The 15,441-nt window shown below is 42.8% G+C and overlaps 1 protein-coding gene across 2 annotated transcripts; it reads left to right on the forward strand.

The window, feature by feature from the left end:
• Positions 1 to 603: 603 nt before the first annotated feature.
• Positions 604 to 15,438, forward strand: pla2g6 (phospholipase A2, group VI (cytosolic, calcium-independent)). 2 transcript variants are annotated; one of them, XM_018759799.2, is made up of 18 exons: positions 604 to 655; positions 1,348 to 1,568; positions 1,967 to 2,182; positions 2,379 to 2,559; positions 3,764 to 3,951; positions 4,685 to 4,781; positions 5,583 to 5,765; positions 6,399 to 6,507; positions 8,022 to 8,138; positions 9,530 to 9,608; positions 10,366 to 10,529; positions 10,715 to 10,865; positions 10,994 to 11,130; positions 11,293 to 11,373; positions 11,620 to 11,774; positions 12,159 to 12,326; positions 12,575 to 12,648; positions 14,333 to 15,438. In XM_018759799.2, the coding sequence occupies exons 2-18, from the start codon at positions 1,354 to 1,356 to the stop codon at positions 14,475 to 14,477; spliced, it is 2,460 nt and encodes an 819-aa protein (XP_018615315.2). In that variant the 5' UTR covers positions 604 to 655; positions 1,348 to 1,353; the 3' UTR covers positions 14,478 to 15,438. The 2 variants fall into 2 exon arrangements, with proteins under 2 accessions (XP_018615315.2, XP_018615316.2); XM_018759800.2 differs by lacking the exon at positions 11,293 to 11,373 and having other exon boundaries at positions 14,333 to 15,437.
• Positions 15,439 to 15,441: the final 3 nt, after the last annotated feature.

Genomic DNA, 15,441 nt, shown 5'->3' on the forward strand with positions numbered 1-15,441 from the left:
GGCCAAGACCATTAAGGGAGGCACAGCAGGAGGTGAATCAAAGGAACAACCTTTGGAAAGAGGGCAGCAGGTGGCGTAGTAGTTAAGAGTTGCCACTTTACCATCGAAGGACCTCCCGCTGTAGTACCGCTAAGCCAGTTACGTACCCTTAATTGATACTGTACAAAATATACACCTGTATAAATTGGGAAATCATTGTAAGTCGCTTTGGATAATAAAACTTCAGCTAAATAAACGTAATGCAACTGTGTTCCATGCGCACGGACGGAGCCTTTAAATTTATGGCTGTTAATTTGTATAACACTTGTGACTATGTCACAAAACGACCAAGTTCAATAGAAAAACTGACGTGTGAGTCAAGCTTTCGATGTTTATTTTGTTAAGAACGAACCCGAACCGAACCGAACACTGCTGTAGAAACACAACAAAGAAGGAGCCAATACCAATTCAGCATCATTCCTACGTAACTGTTTCGTTTAAACCATCCCTTTGGGCGTTATCTTTCTGTTATTGGTGGGAATTCGCACCTTCGTTTTAACATACAGCTTTTTTATTGGTGGAAAACCCCGTCAGTAAGACTCAAACTGTTTGGTTGATCTTCGCTGGCTGTCAAAGATCGGAGCGGTGTCAGTCCTGCGAAACGAAGAGTCAGGCGGTGAGTATGAACGAGCCGTTTACTAAGGCGATTAATTGTAATATCTTTAATATAAAGCTTTGGTGGCTGAAGATTAATGCGTAGCATGAAGTTATTTTTTGAGGAGTGATGCGGTTTAAGTGTATGAGTGCTTATTGTGAGGAATAGAGCTTTTTTTAGCCGCGTTAGTTTCGGTTAGACCAGAGCAGAGGCAGAGAGGGCTGATGGTGCAGATGAAATTTCATCACACACAGAGGAGAGGTGGTTGTACACATTTCCACAGGGAAAATGCTGCCATTAAGGGTTTCTCTGTGTGTTTCGAAGTGGTGGTAAGAGGAGAGAGAGTGGGAATCGACAGCAACTGACAGCAGTGAGTCCACAGTCCGTTTCTTGTTATCTGCCACTAAGTTCCAAACTGACAAGAAAAGTGTTTGTCAAAGTCCATTTTCCCCCCTAATTTTTTGAAGGAGCAGTGAGTTGATTTTCAGAGTGAACAAGAACAATGAGCAGAAGAGGATAGACACAAGAGTGTATAAGAAAGCGGTCCTTAGTTTGTCATTCTTCATCATAAAGCTTTTTTTTGAATGAATGAATGAATGAGCATTTGTGTCTCTCAGAAGCATGTCTTTCTTCTTTTTAGGCATCTTTTCCCCAGTCTGAAAACAATTTCCGTAGAGTTTGGAATGTAACCGTGTCTTGTTTCGATCATCCAGTTTGCGATGCAGTTCCTGGGCCGGCTGGTGGGCACCATCGCCTCCGTCTCCAACCTCTTCTCCAATCCGTACCGGGTGAAGGAGGTGCTGCTGTCGGAATACTCTGGCGGGGGACATGTGCAACTGAAGGAGGAGGGCAGGATGGTTCTGTACAGGAACACCCCCAGTCAGTCCTGGGACTGCCTGCTCCTTTGCCCGGAAACTCCTGGTGTGGCCCTGAGGTTTGTGGTCATCGCTGGGGTTTGAGATCTTCATGGTTTGAATTTGTTTGCTTCTGCTTTTGTCCTCAAAGCTACCATAAAGACATACTTTTTAACACTGTACTTTTAGCAGTTAACAGGTCCATGTAATGTCTTTAATTGTTCTACTCTGTTTTATTCATGATGAAGTTTATAAATGTGGAATAACTTGTATCGTGGGTTATGTTATGTTATGTCTCATGGAGAGAGAATGATAGGATCTCCAGTTTTCCTTTTCTTTCCAAACTGGTTTTCTTTTGTTTTTCATGTGTGATTGTTCTCCTCATTCCCTGCCCTATCACTTTCTCTTTTACACGTTATCCTGTAATTTATTCTAGATGTTACCAGCCTTGTGTGTCTGATTCCATGGCACTTTTTAGGTTGTTCCAGGTGGCCTCAGAAGAAGATGCTTTAAACTGGTACCCTCAGTATGCCTTCAAGCTCCGCCCCTTTTATGAAACGGCTGGCTGGCCTCTCAAAGTGGAAACTGTCCAGACAATCTCAGACTGTCTGCGGAATCACCCGGACTGGAGCTCAGCTCACATTGCTGTGGAGACCGGCTTGAGATACTGCCTGAAGCATAACTATGTTGTTAGGTGAGACACTGATTGATTGAGTGAGTGAGGAGTGGAGTGCTGGAGTTACTGGCCTCACTGAAAAAGCGATGGAATGTGAAAAAGTGAGATGTTGTGAGGAAGGAACAACAGAAGGTTTGAAATGTTAATTTTCTTTCATTTGTTTCCTCTTGAAAACAGCTTGCTTTGTTTCTTCTTTTCCCCTCGTTTCACGCAGCCAGATCAATTGCAGGGATGCGTCTGGCCAGACACCGCTCCACCTCGCCTGCGAGCGCGGGGACGTGAGCTCCGTCCGTGAGCTGCTGGAGGATTGTCAGGCCAGCACCAGCATCAAAGATCATCAAGGGGAGACTCCCATGCACCGTGCAGCCAAGCAGGACTCTGTCGCCGTCATCCAGGTGCGGGGAACACACATGGCTGGCTGCCCTCCAAACCCTCAACCACATGTACAAATGTGGTGTTGCCTGTGCGACCCTGGTGGGGTCCTCTGAGCACCTTTTAGTTCTGGACACTGTTTCTGTTTAGGAACAGGTGTGTTTAGAGGGATGTTTCTCTTCTTGAAAGCAGGGCCTTTGCAAAGGCAGTGGCAGCAGCATGTGTGAGTGTGTGGTTCACAGATATAGATTCTCATGAGCTGCGTGAAGTGTGATCTTTACTCTGTCTACATTCTGAAACAGATGTTCACCGGTGGGCTCCCTTAGTGCTTTTGCATCTAAAGTATATCTTACATACAGTATATTTATATTAAAACTAAAAATTTTGAATTACTACTATTACTTATGTGACCTTCATATCTCTAGGCAGTGACTTGAGTAACAGTTTGTCGTTATTTGAAAAACTGTTAGGAAACTTGTGAACGTTGTTGTTGAATGCATTTTTGCTTAGACAAGTACTTTGCTTCAGAGGAAAGTATTTGCCAGATGCACAAATGTAAACGTAAGGATCAATTTAGGGTGTTGCGTGTTTGTACAGCAGAGAGCACACCCAGTCAAGACCAATTAATACAAGAGCTCAGTGCGAAATGCTCCAAACTAGATAAACTAGACTGTCATTAACAAAAGGTTTGATCTTGGAATTATGTTGATTAGCTGGCTGAAACGGTATTTTGTTCCTCCCCTTGGCGACACTTTCTGTACAGTGAGCGCCTCTTCATTTTTATACTGTCATGGGACTGTATTTAAGATTGCATGCAATTATGATTTTATCTTCTAGTTGAAATGATTTCCTTTTCCATTTCTATTAACTGTTTCCAAGTTAGTCGCTGTGGCCTGGCACATATACTGGAAACACAAGGCATGAAGCACACATGCTTATTCATTCACACATGCACAATTTTTTTTTTTTTTTTTTTTGTTTAAATATTCATTTTCAGATGTATAGTGACTTGCATATCCCAAAAATTTGTCAGTTTAAACAGCCAGGCATTTTTAGTAGAGCAGGTCATCTTATATACCTTAATGAAGGTGCAACAGCAGCCCCCCAACTTCGACAGTATCTTGCAACGTTTGATCACAAGTCCCATGTCCTTCACTACTGTGTTATCTAGTCAAACCAAAAAGCTGATAACATTTCCCATGACCCTGAACTGTACCTGTTGTACAGGTGCTCTGCTCCAGGGCCTGCCCCGGGGTGAATGAGCAGAACAATGCTGGGGAGACTCCGTTGCATGTGGCCTGTCGCCTGGGGAGGGCGGAGGCTCTGAAGGCGCTGCTGGCAGGTGGGGCCAGGTGTGATGTCATGGGAAGCATGGGCTACCCCATTCACATTGCCATGAAGCACAATGAGAAGAGGTGAGTTACCTGCCTCTGCCATGAGCACATTACCTTATTTGACCTCGAGATCACAAATTACTCTTTATTGCCTTCTTACTTTGTAAACCCATAATATTCTGACAGTTACTTCACTTGAAAAGGCCTGGACTTGTATTTTTTTTTTTCCCCCTGAACTTCACAGAAAACTGCCTCCAGTGTCAGATTACTGTATTCTTTCATATATGCAAACTCCTGTGTTTGTTGTTTTCATTTTTGCAATTATTAAAGCTTTCAGTCATGTGAGATAATTTATTAATCCCTGCGGGGAAATTTACCGACACCTTGATGTGACAGATAACAGCAGAGTCATGTCCGATATGCTGACAAAAATAATAAAAAAAAAAAAAAATGAAAACAAGAATACAAAACAAAATCAACATTTATGAGATGTAGTTATACTAAAACACAAGAGATTAAACCAGTTCAATGACTTCCATTGCTTGGTATCAGAGGTGGGACAAAGGAAGCATATTACTGTCCCCCACTTCTTCTACCCTCTCTGTGTCATGTGGCACAAGGAGTCTTGTGCTGTGCACCGACAGCAATGAAACATTCATGGCACAATTCACACATTGTCTATGCTGCCATTGAGCTGGGTACACTCTGAGGTTGTGAAAGTCTTGACTTATACTGAAACATCAGGATAGACACATTCTTTTCTAGTAAGTCTTGGTAATTTGACCTTTGGTATCCCTTCTGTACCCCGTCCCAGCTGTGCAGAGACTATTCTGACTACAGATCCCTCCCAGTTGCACGTGGAGGACGTCAAATACGGAGGGACCCCCCTGCACTGGGCCAGGAGCAGTGAGGTGAGCAACACTTAACCAAACTTGTGAGTAAAGTGACTAGTGCATTGTGGGATATACTTGACAGATAAGCCCTGATCGCTGTACACCCATTTAATCAGATTTCTGTTGTTCTCTCCACAAAAAGTTGGTCTATGATAGCAGTGAAAGATGTAAAATAAAGATTTTTTTTTTTTCTCCTTCAGTTTCTTTCACCATTTGAACCAATGTTCATCACATGAGTATCTGCATAAAACTTTATCAGAATATCGACGATTCCTGATCATCTTCCTCGTATTTTTTTTTTTCTTGAGATATATATAAACTACGTACTTAACAACTTCATGGCTTGTGGAAGTATCAGTAAAGTAGAATGCTATAGTGGATAGCACTGGTGCCTCACTTCTCCTTGGAAGTGGGTTTAGATGTGGGTTCAAATCCGTTTCAGTCTGTGTGGAGTTTGCATATTCTCTCCATGTTCCCATTAATTTCCTCTTGGTGCTCTGGTTTCTTCTCACAGTTCCACAAAATGTGTTTTAGATTGACTGGTAACTCTAAACTGCCCCTTGTGTGTGTGTGTGTGTGTGTGTGTGTGTGTGTGTGTGTGTGTGTGTGTGTGTGTTACATTGTTTGGCTGTATAAATGAGTGAGCAGTTGCTGGGAGGTTAGCATCACATAACTACGAGTTAATGGTTATATGATGCTTTGGTGCTGAATGAATAACTGTACATACATGAGGTTGACCTATATTATGTATGAAAATGAATTGGGTAATAGTCTCCGTTTGTCCCTCAGTCTTGTTTGTCTCTCATCATCCCTCGCTAGATGAGTCGCATGCTGCTGGAGCTGGGCTCCTCTGTGAACTACCTTAGCAAGACTGGGGAGAGCCCGCTGCACATACTGACCAAGAAGGGCCGTTTCGAGGCGGCAATGGTGCTGCTCACCCATGGTGCTGACCCCAACCTCCGGGGCGAGGGTGGAAACACTGCCCTGCATCTCGCCATGAAGGTAAAGTGCTCAACGGTGCCGCAAAACAGACGAGTCACACATCCAGCCATGTTACACACACAGTAACACACAGAGCTATATTTATCATATAGTTTAAAACAGGGGTGTCCAACGGGCAGCAAGTGCCTCAGCAAGTAGTGCTGCTGTCTCATAGTGCTTGGGTGGTGCAGAAGGGCCTGGGTTCAGTCCCCACTCAGTCTGTGTAGAATTTCCATGTTCTTCCCATATCTGCATGGGTTTCTCAGGGTGCTCCGATTTCCTCTCACTCCCCAAAGACATGCTGTTCATGTTCCCCCTTAGTGTGTGAGTGACACTATGATGTATGGATCCACTGATGTATGGATGAGTGACCCATTGTAAGTAGTGTACAGCACTACCAGTGTAAGTCACTTTGGTGAGTAAGGTGTGTAGGCTGATAGTAACACTGAATAGAGTTCATTAGAAGTTGGTTTGGAGAAAAGTCTAACGAAATAAGCATGTAACCTTTTTTCTGTCAATCATGGTTGTTAACTGGTTTGAGATCTGCTGGTATAAAAATCATAGGAAGCTACATGCTGAATCCTGAATGTCTAAACTTTGCAGTATCACCTCATCCATTCCTCGTCTTTCTCTTCTGACTCCCCTCCCCTGCAGATGGACCACATAGAGCTGATCAAGGCTCTCATTGTGTTTGGGGCTGAGGTAGAGATTCCTAATGATCTGGGGGAGACTCCGGGGCTCATTGCTGCTCGAACCAGCAAAGGTAAATCTCCGAACAAGGCCCTTTGCTGTCCCAACACACACAGTTCTCTGTTTTTGAGTAAATAGTACCTGTTGTTATGAGCCGTTTCACACTTCAGGTCACTGTGAGCATGACAGTGTCCATAAGGCCAAATCAGGACCTTAAATGGTTTCATAAAGTAAACACAAAATGCTTTTGTCTTGGGGGAAAAACAATGAATGAAATAAGAGCAATGAACTATCAGGTGGCTAATTTGTGCTCATTCTTATGCACGTGTTGTAATATCTTTGAGTTGTGCAAGAAGATTTTTGGGCATGAGCAAATATTTATACAAATTATAAATATCAAACATGTTACTAACTGCACGATGCTATGAAAATTTTAGAAATCTTTGTTTGTGAAAAAGGTTATGAGATGTGTTTTTTTTTTTTTTTTTTGTTTGGCCATTAGCATGGTGGTAGCTTGATCTGTTTGTGTTTTCAGTCACAGTCCCCTCCTGCACACTTGTTTTTACCTTGCTTTCCTGAGTTGAAGGGCCTTTGTTTCACAAATGCGTTTATTTCTTTGGCCCTTTTGTCTTTTAGGCAAACTGTAGTACTTTGCTCACGACTGTTGATAAATCGGTGAATTGGGATGCTGTGGTTGGTTTGAAATGAACCGCAGCTAATTTCATAACTAAATTCAGTGCGGTGCTTGATTTTTAATGAAACATGCAATTTAGTTAATTGAAAGAATTTAAATCCTTTAACTGTCTCCTGTTTAGTAGGTTGTAATTATTATTAGGTATTCATTTAGTATTTTTAGGTATTCATTAAATTGAGACTTGCCTCTGAATCATTTTACGGTGCTAGGTATGTACACTGAACTAATGAAAATGATTTGCCCATTTATACATATAGGGGCCGCTGGTAGAGTAGTAGGTCGAGCTTCTGCCTTTTGACCAAAAACTTGCAGGTTTGAATCTCACCTCCAGCTGTAATATTCTTGAGCAAAGTACTTACTCTAATTGCTTTAGTAAAAAATACCTAGCTCTATAAATGGGTAAATTATTGTAAGTAGAATAACGTAATTTGCTTTGGAGAGAGCATCAGATAAATGAATAAATGTAATACAGCTGGGTAATTTTTACTGTATCATTTCTGGGTAAGTACAGTACTTCAATTATGGGTACTGCAGCAAGAGTGGGGATTCAAGCCCTTCTGTAATGTGGTAGGATGTTTGTTTCATTAGATCAGCAGTCACTCTGATGTTGTCAGGGGTGGGTAAACCAAACAAAACTGAATGTATCCACTCAATGAATGTACACCTTCAAAACGACCTGTAATTCGCCTGCCCATTACAGTGAGCTTATCCCACCATGGTCCAACTGTATTTTTTACACGGGAGAGCATGTCTGTCAGTTTGGGGTTTTTTTTTTTTTTTTTTGTTTTCTTTTGGGCTCTCTGCCTGCATCTGTTAATATTTGTTTTTGTGGGCTCTGCCTCACAGCGCACATTGTGAGCGCATGTCTCTAACCACATGGCTTGTGTTTGAAGGCTCCAACAGAAAGGTTCTGCTCAACATGCTGTGTAGTGTAGGGGCGCAGCGGTGCACCCCCCCCTCCCCAAACATCCCTCCCCTGATCACCAAGAGAGCTCCGCCTCCAGGCATAGGTAACACCTCCATCCCACTCTGTTCTGCTTTTCCTGGGTACCAGCCTCCTTCCTCACCTGCAATCTCTTCCTTTTCTCACTAAGTGACCTTTCATCTTTCCACGTTTAAAGTCATTTACTTAGTCTGTCACTGGGCCGGTTCCTGCTTTCTGCTGTGTTTTCTGCATCGCGCTCCCCTTCGTCCTCTGGATGTCGGAGGGGTGGTTTTGTGTTCGCTGCCCCCTGATATCTCAGAAGAAACTGTCCCTTCCTGCATATTTCTGAATCCTTCCCTCCGTTTAACTGTATAAACCAAATGGGGAACCAAATGCAGACCTGGACTTCTCTTCGGTACATCACCAGTGAAATGTGCAAAGACATGTTGCTGGCAAATAGTTTCTTTTCACAAGGAATTCAGTTAGCAAGTTTGATCAGGAAATGAGGTGCCATGTCTTCTCAGCTGTTCTGTGGCACTTCCTAGAGATGTAGGACACTCACCATTTCAGTCCAGTTCATCCCGTACAGGTATTGACCATCTTACCATGTGTAGTCCCACTTTCCTCTGGTACTCTTGTCTTTCCAGTAATCGCATAGACAGGTGAATCCACTCTTTCATATGATTACTCTTGCTTAAAGTGTGAAATTGGACTTGGATGGTCCTTCCTTGAATTTGGTTCACTGCTGGTCTGATTGTTTAGAACATCTTTTTGGCTGTTCTGCATAAACGTGGGAAAATATTGGAATGTGAGAAGTGCTCCTGGGGGCGGTTGCATGTTCTCTTGGTATAAATTCCTCACAGCCAAGCAGAACTGCATGGTGTTGTTCAAATTATTGGTTTGGGCTATAAACTTTTTGCTCATAAAGAGAACGTGCAGTCCTAACCCTAAGAAATGGACTTGTTTCATGTATATAGTTCCAACCACTCTACTCATTTCATTGAACATTTTGTAACTGTATGTACCAGTACATTTTTAATTTCCAACTTTCAGTAGCTTAGTTCCAACTGCATAACTACAGTGTAACTACAGTATTACTTTGGAATAAACATGCTCTAAAGCAGGGGTGGCTGATGTGTAGCCCGAGGGCTGCATGCAGCTTGCCGTTTTGCATAGTGCCGGCCACAAGAACATTTGTAAAATTTAGTATATACTATAACTACCATAAATGCTATAATTTCTATTGCACCACACGATAATGCACCGATACATACTTGAACACACACCACACCTAAATCAAACACAGTAAAATAAATAATTTATCCATTTAGACATTTAAAATTCAGTATGACATAGTATGATTTTTACAGGTGTGGCTCTTGGTCTAGTTCGTGATAACGATTTTTGCCCTTGGCTGCTCCAAAATATCCTTAGATGACTTCCATGGGTTTGTTCTGTGACTGTGCTCTCTGACAGGGTTTGAGGATATGGTGCATGTTGCTGCTGCATTTGGGGCCATAGCTCAAGGCCAAACTGAAGTAGATGGGATCAGGAGGTAAGTGTGACAGTTTTGTGTGTGTTTGCCTGATCCTTGCCGACAGATCGTAGTTTTTTATTCTACGTTTTATTATTGTTCCAGTCTGGACGTCAGTGTTGTGTTTTACAAGAGCCCTCATACCAGCTCTCCTGGTAATGTGTAATATGAGTAATGAATTGAAAATTGATTTGAACGTTTTTGGCAGATCCGAAATCCATCGAATTTTATCAATGCTTTTTCAGCTATGAATTCGGATGTGAATTTGGGGCGTAGACAAATCAACGGAGTTCATTATGAGCTTTATTTTATTTAAAGTTCTTTTGATATGTGCATGTGGATTAGTAAAAGTTATTTTTCATCTTAAAACATCTGCATTCACATCTGTACAGATTTATAAGTTTAAACCTGCATTCGATGGGTGCAAATTTTAATTAGATATTTCACATCCCCAAATATAATACATTTACTGAGACAACATATACTTTCACTACACTGATTTTCTCCTTCTTTAGCAAACTAAGAATAAATGTGGAGTTATTTACAGCTGAATGACCATTGACTGACTGTAAACCAGTATTGTGTAGAATAGAGATGTCAGGGCAGGGTAAATTGTTGTGAGTGCACACAAAGGCTCAGGCCAAGCTTTGCCAATAAGATCTGGTGATTGATCAAGACACCCTGATCCGTGTTCCATTACAGGCACTAAAGGCCAGGGTGTGTAGATGGTGGACATCTTGCTCAGCTTCTGTATGAACAAGTCTCTCACACTTTTCAGGGTGGACCGACTGCTGTGTCTGGATGGGGGAGGAATTAAAGGCCTGGTTCTGATCCAGATGCTGATAGCCCTGGAGAAGGAGGCTGGGCGGCCCATAAGAGAGCTCTTTGACTGGATCTCTGGCACCAGCACTGGAGGCATACTTGCCTTGGCTATAGTGCATGGTCAGTACATAATTAAAATTTTTTTTTTTTAAATGTTATCAAGCTTTTCTTGTTGGAACTCTTGATTGTTAAGGGTTTTGTAGTAGCAGTTATCACAACACCAATTTTGTCACTCACCATTTTCCTGCCTGCTCACACTGTATCTTCTACATGACAATAGAACTGTCTTTATCTCTCTAATGAAGGAAAGTCCATGGAATACCTGCGCTGTCTTTACTTCCGAATGAAGGACAAAGTGTTTCGAGGGTCACGACCCTATGAATCCGCTCCCTTGGAGGACTTCCTAAAGAAGGAGTTTGGGGAGAACACCAAGATGACAGATGTCCGACACCCCAGGTACCACTGTCCATCATAGTGGTGCCATTTGTCCATCGTTTTTGACTTTGGTGGCCTTGAGTCTGGGTCTGACCCTGCAGATCTACATCACTTCTAGACTCATATCTCTTTTTCTCTGCCTTTCTTAGAGTAATTGTGACCAGTGTCCTTGCTGATCGACACCCAGGGGAGCTGCATCTCTTCCGAAACTATGATCCTCCTCTGCAAACCCGGGATCCTCCGTATGCTTCCACTGCCACTTTCACGCCTCTCACCATCCCACAGGGTAACAGTAACCACCACATGCAGCAACTCTTGTCTTCTCCAGCAGGGGGTGTGGCTTTTCACTCACAGGCTGAGCTTTAGATAGACAGGTCTAAATGATTGTAAGACTGTGTGCAGGTGTTGTATGGGCCTGCGAGCTTCTGCCTCAGTGTTGTTGTTTCAGGGTGGGAGGACGAGGACGTGTTGATAGTGGGCTATTCCGGGCCTCCCCCTTCAAAAAACAGTAGGATGGTAGATGACAAAGGTGTGTGTCTGTGTGCAAGATGATATTCTCTTGGAATCACTGTATGAGAGCAAAATAACAGAAGACTGGTGAATGGCACATGTCTTCTGTCACCTCACAAAACAATACTTCTTCTTCATCCTACTTTAACAAAGACAAGACATCTACCTCGTTTTACTTTGTCGTCCTCTATCTCCCACTCTAAATAGTACACCTTATCATGCTTTTCTGCCTAACACTTCTAACTTCCTACATGTCATGTTCCAGACCAGTGTGTGTGGCGTGCTGCCCGCTCCAGTGGTGCTGCCCCTACCTACTTCCGGCCAATGGGACGCTTCTTGGATGGAGGGCTGCTGGCCAACAACCCGACACTGGACACTATGACAGAGATCCACTACTATAACAAGTCTCTGAGGGCTCAGGTGTGCAGTTACTACATAAAATGTATTTTACACTACACTTTCCTTTAACTTTCATACATATAGTATTGATGGATACAACGGCACATTGGGCACTGGGTGGCACAGCAAGTAGTGCTATTGTCTCCCAGCGCCTGTGTAGTGCAAGAGGTCACAGGTTGGACCCCGGCTCAGTCTGTGTGGAGTTTGGATGTTTTCCCCATGTTTGCATGGGTTTACTCTGGGTACTGTGGATTTCTCCCGTTGAAGAAAAAAAAAAAAAAAAAAAACTTTTTCTTTTCTTTTCTTAATTTTGCACACTGCCATACCCTTTTGTAGCTCTCTGCTAGAGCCTGTGGACTGAGCCATCCAATTCGGACCTTAATCCGTGTCCTGGTTTTCTTTCAGGGCAGGGGAGCAGAAGTCCAGAAGCTTGGTGTGGTGGTTTCCCTAGGGACTGGGAAGCCCCCACAGGTAGCGGTGAACTCGGTGGATGTCTTCCGCCCGTCTAACCCTCTGGAAATTGCCAAAACCATTGTTGGGGCCAAGGAGCTGGGAAAGATGCTAATAGACTGTGTGAGTATTTCTCCTGAGAGAGGTGACTCTGATTGGACATCGGGGGAGAGTAGTCATTAGAGACAAAGTCAGCAGCTGAAGCTGCAGGGGGGGACCCAGCTGTAGGACATTTCAGGGGGTAACCTGAAATATTTCAGCACATTTATCACCTGCATGAACAGGTGGAATTAAATGAGGTAAAATGCTACCATGTACAGCTTTGAATAAATGGAGACGGGAAAAGTCGGTAACACCAGGTGTTTTTTCAGTGTACCGATTCTGACGGCTGTGTGGTTGACCGATCCAGGGCCTGGTGTGAAATGGTGGACGTCAGTTACCATAGGTATGTTTTGGTTCACTGTCAAAAATACATTTTGCTTTAGTTTTACATTTATTAACTTAGCAGATGCTTTTCTCCAAATCAATGTACAACCCAGAGTAAAGGGTAGTGAATTTCACTGCACATAGTGTTTTAGATGCAATAACATGATTATTAAAGCTCAACATGTTTGTGTTTGTTAGTACATTATTACAGCAGCTGTCTGTAGAAGTGAGATTCCAATAAGGATGTAGATATTTGAAGGTTTTGTCACTGTCAGGAGATGGAGAGAGATGTTGGTCCAAAAGAAATTAGTTCTGAGACATTTCTTCAACGCTTGAAGGAATGTAGCTGTTCTGAGGGATAAAGGGAGTTTGTTCCACCACACCAGGGTCAGAACTGAGAACTGATTTGCCTTTCATTTTTGTTGTTTCATGAGTGGCACAAACAAGTGGTCAGAGATGGAGGGAGAGCAGTGCTTTTGCTGGGGTGCGGGGTGTGATCAGGTCCTCTAGGTATCAAGGTTTGATACTTTCATAAAATTGTAGGCAAAAGCCAGTCTTAAACTTTATACTGGCAACTACGAGATGCCAATAGAGAATGAAAGAGGTGGGAGACACATGGAAATGCATGGTTGGTCAAACACAACTTCTACTGCGACATTTTCAATCAGTTGTAAAGGGTTGATGGTAGAAGCCATAAGATCAGAGAAGAGGGAGTTGTAGTAGTCCAGGTATGACCATGACCTGGACCCGTTGTGAAAAGTGTCTTTTGAGATGTGTGCAGATGCTGTGGATGTTATACAGAAAGTATCTGCAGTTTCAGCTTACAGCTTCACTGTGCTAGAAGAAGCAAAGGCTTGAGGTGGTTATTACTCTCAAATTCTTGATTGTTGAAGCTACTGCAGTGGGTGAGTTCTCTGCTGTGCTAGAGAATTCATGACAGGTGAATGGACCTGCTGGGAGATGGAGGGTCTAGGTCCAAGGAAGGTGGAGTTGTAGATGGTGATTGACATCCTTCTAGATGACCAGAGAGACATGCTGAAAAGCAAGATGATGTATCTGTGTTGGTTGGGGGCAAAGAGAGGTAGAGCTGTGTCCCCCCCCCCCCCCCCCCCCCCTGCATAGCAGTGGTTGTAGAAACTGTGAGAGGCAATGACTGAGCCAAAAGATGTAGTAGATGGAAAAGAATATGGCTCAACACCAGGCCCAGCAGAACTCCTGTGGATTGACAGGGAATCACACTGAACCACCCAAAATTTCTGCCAGTATGAAAGATTGGACATTTCAGTGGCGATCCTTTGATTCCAAGCTCTTCTAGTGCAGGAAGTACCATGTGGTGGTTGACCATGTCAGATGCAGCAGAAGGGTCAAGAAGAATGAGAATGGAGAAGAGGGTAGCAGCACTAACAGCCAGGGAGCTTCTGATACTGCAAGGAGGGTAGTCTCAGTGGAATGACTGATCTTGACTCTAGACTGATACATATTGAGGAGATCCTTCTAGGTGAGGAGTACAGAATAAAGGTTTTTAAGCAACATGTTCAAGGGTTTTCGAAAGAATAAGGAAAAGGGACGCTGCTCTTTAAATATAGTTTTAATACTGAAGAAGTGCAGCTTTCGCCTCTGTTTCTTGGCTGATCTTTGTCTCTCCTCTTATTCTTTCTTCTCTCCTATTACTTTTTGTTCTCCTTTCCACCTCCCCCTGTAAGACTGAGCCCCCAGCTTTCCTCAGAGGTGATGCTAGATGAGGTGAACGATGCAAAGCTGGTGGACATGCTGTGGGAGACGCAGATGTACCTGTACGAGCGCAGGGAGCACATCCAGGCCCTGGCTCAGCAACTGCTACAGGGCTGAGAGCTGCAAGAAGACACAGCATGAAAATATAGGAAAACTCAACTTGACATGAAGGGCAATGAGCAATGGAGGCACGAGAAAACACTGCAACATGGGTGCAAGGAGATGCAGGAGAACATAACCTCAACACGCGTCAGGGGCAAAGGAACAAGTCATCTTGACACAAGTAGAAGGAAATATGCAAAGAAATTGCAGCAAATATGTGCAACTAGTGGAAAACTTTTTTTTATAAGATATATATTAGAAAACGATACCCTTTGCACTTTATGGTTGACAGGAGCAGCTGTATTACACATACTCTGAGATCTGACAGTTTGTTTACAAGTGTACCACTGAAGGAGGCTGTGAAGTTCAGGCTGTGTCCTCCGGGGCTACTGATGATTACTTTTCGTTGGTCAGAATTGTAGAGAAGAACACAATTTACACACTATTGTTCTTGTTCTGATGGCTGAACAAAATTCAAAAACTTTAAGTAATCGTATTGTACAAGTTCCTGCTCTTTATGACTAATATTTCTGTGGTCATTAAACTTTCATACCATTTCATAGTAGGAAACCTAACTATAAGATAAAATTCTCAATCTGATCAGGTTGATTTAAAAATGCAAAAAAAAACTGACTCAAATGGGTGTGGCAGATAGATGTGTTTCTTGGTCTAACCCAAATATAACTACTTTGTTACGTTCTATACCATGATATGTATTATATATATTATGCACCGATTTATTGTTTTACCCTGTTGCTGAAAGGAAGTGAGTAATATAAATGCAATATAAATATCTATATATGTAACTATGTATGTCATGTTCCTGTGTCATTTTTGTTCAGTGTATGGTGATCATTGGATTGGCAGAGAAATGTGCTGCAAAGCAAGATGATAAATTAAACCATGCCATTAACAGTGGAAGTCACTACTGGTATAAAGAAAAAATAACAGGATTTTTGGTATTCAGTTTTGCACATTT

This window comes from Scleropages formosus, chromosome 20 (assembly GCF_900964775.1).
Source record: "Scleropages formosus chromosome 20, fSclFor1.1, whole genome shotgun sequence".
Classification (NCBI taxonomy): domain Eukaryota; kingdom Metazoa; phylum Chordata; class Actinopteri; order Osteoglossiformes; family Osteoglossidae; genus Scleropages; species Scleropages formosus.

Excerpts from the sequence above, each read along its gene's own strand:
- pla2g6 (XM_018759799.2), top strand. The coding sequence starts at position 1,354 with ATGCAGTTCCTGGGCCGGCTGGTGGGCACCATCGCCTCCGTCTCCAAC. Across the intron at positions 2,183-2,378 it reads AAGCATAACTATGTTGTTAG|CCAGATCAATTGCAGGGATG; the intron begins GTGAGACACTGA and ends CGTTTCACGCAG. Across the intron at positions 10,866-10,993 it reads ACAGATGTCCGACACCCCAG|AGTAATTGTGACCAGTGTCC; the intron begins GTACCACTGTCC and ends TGCCTTTCTTAG.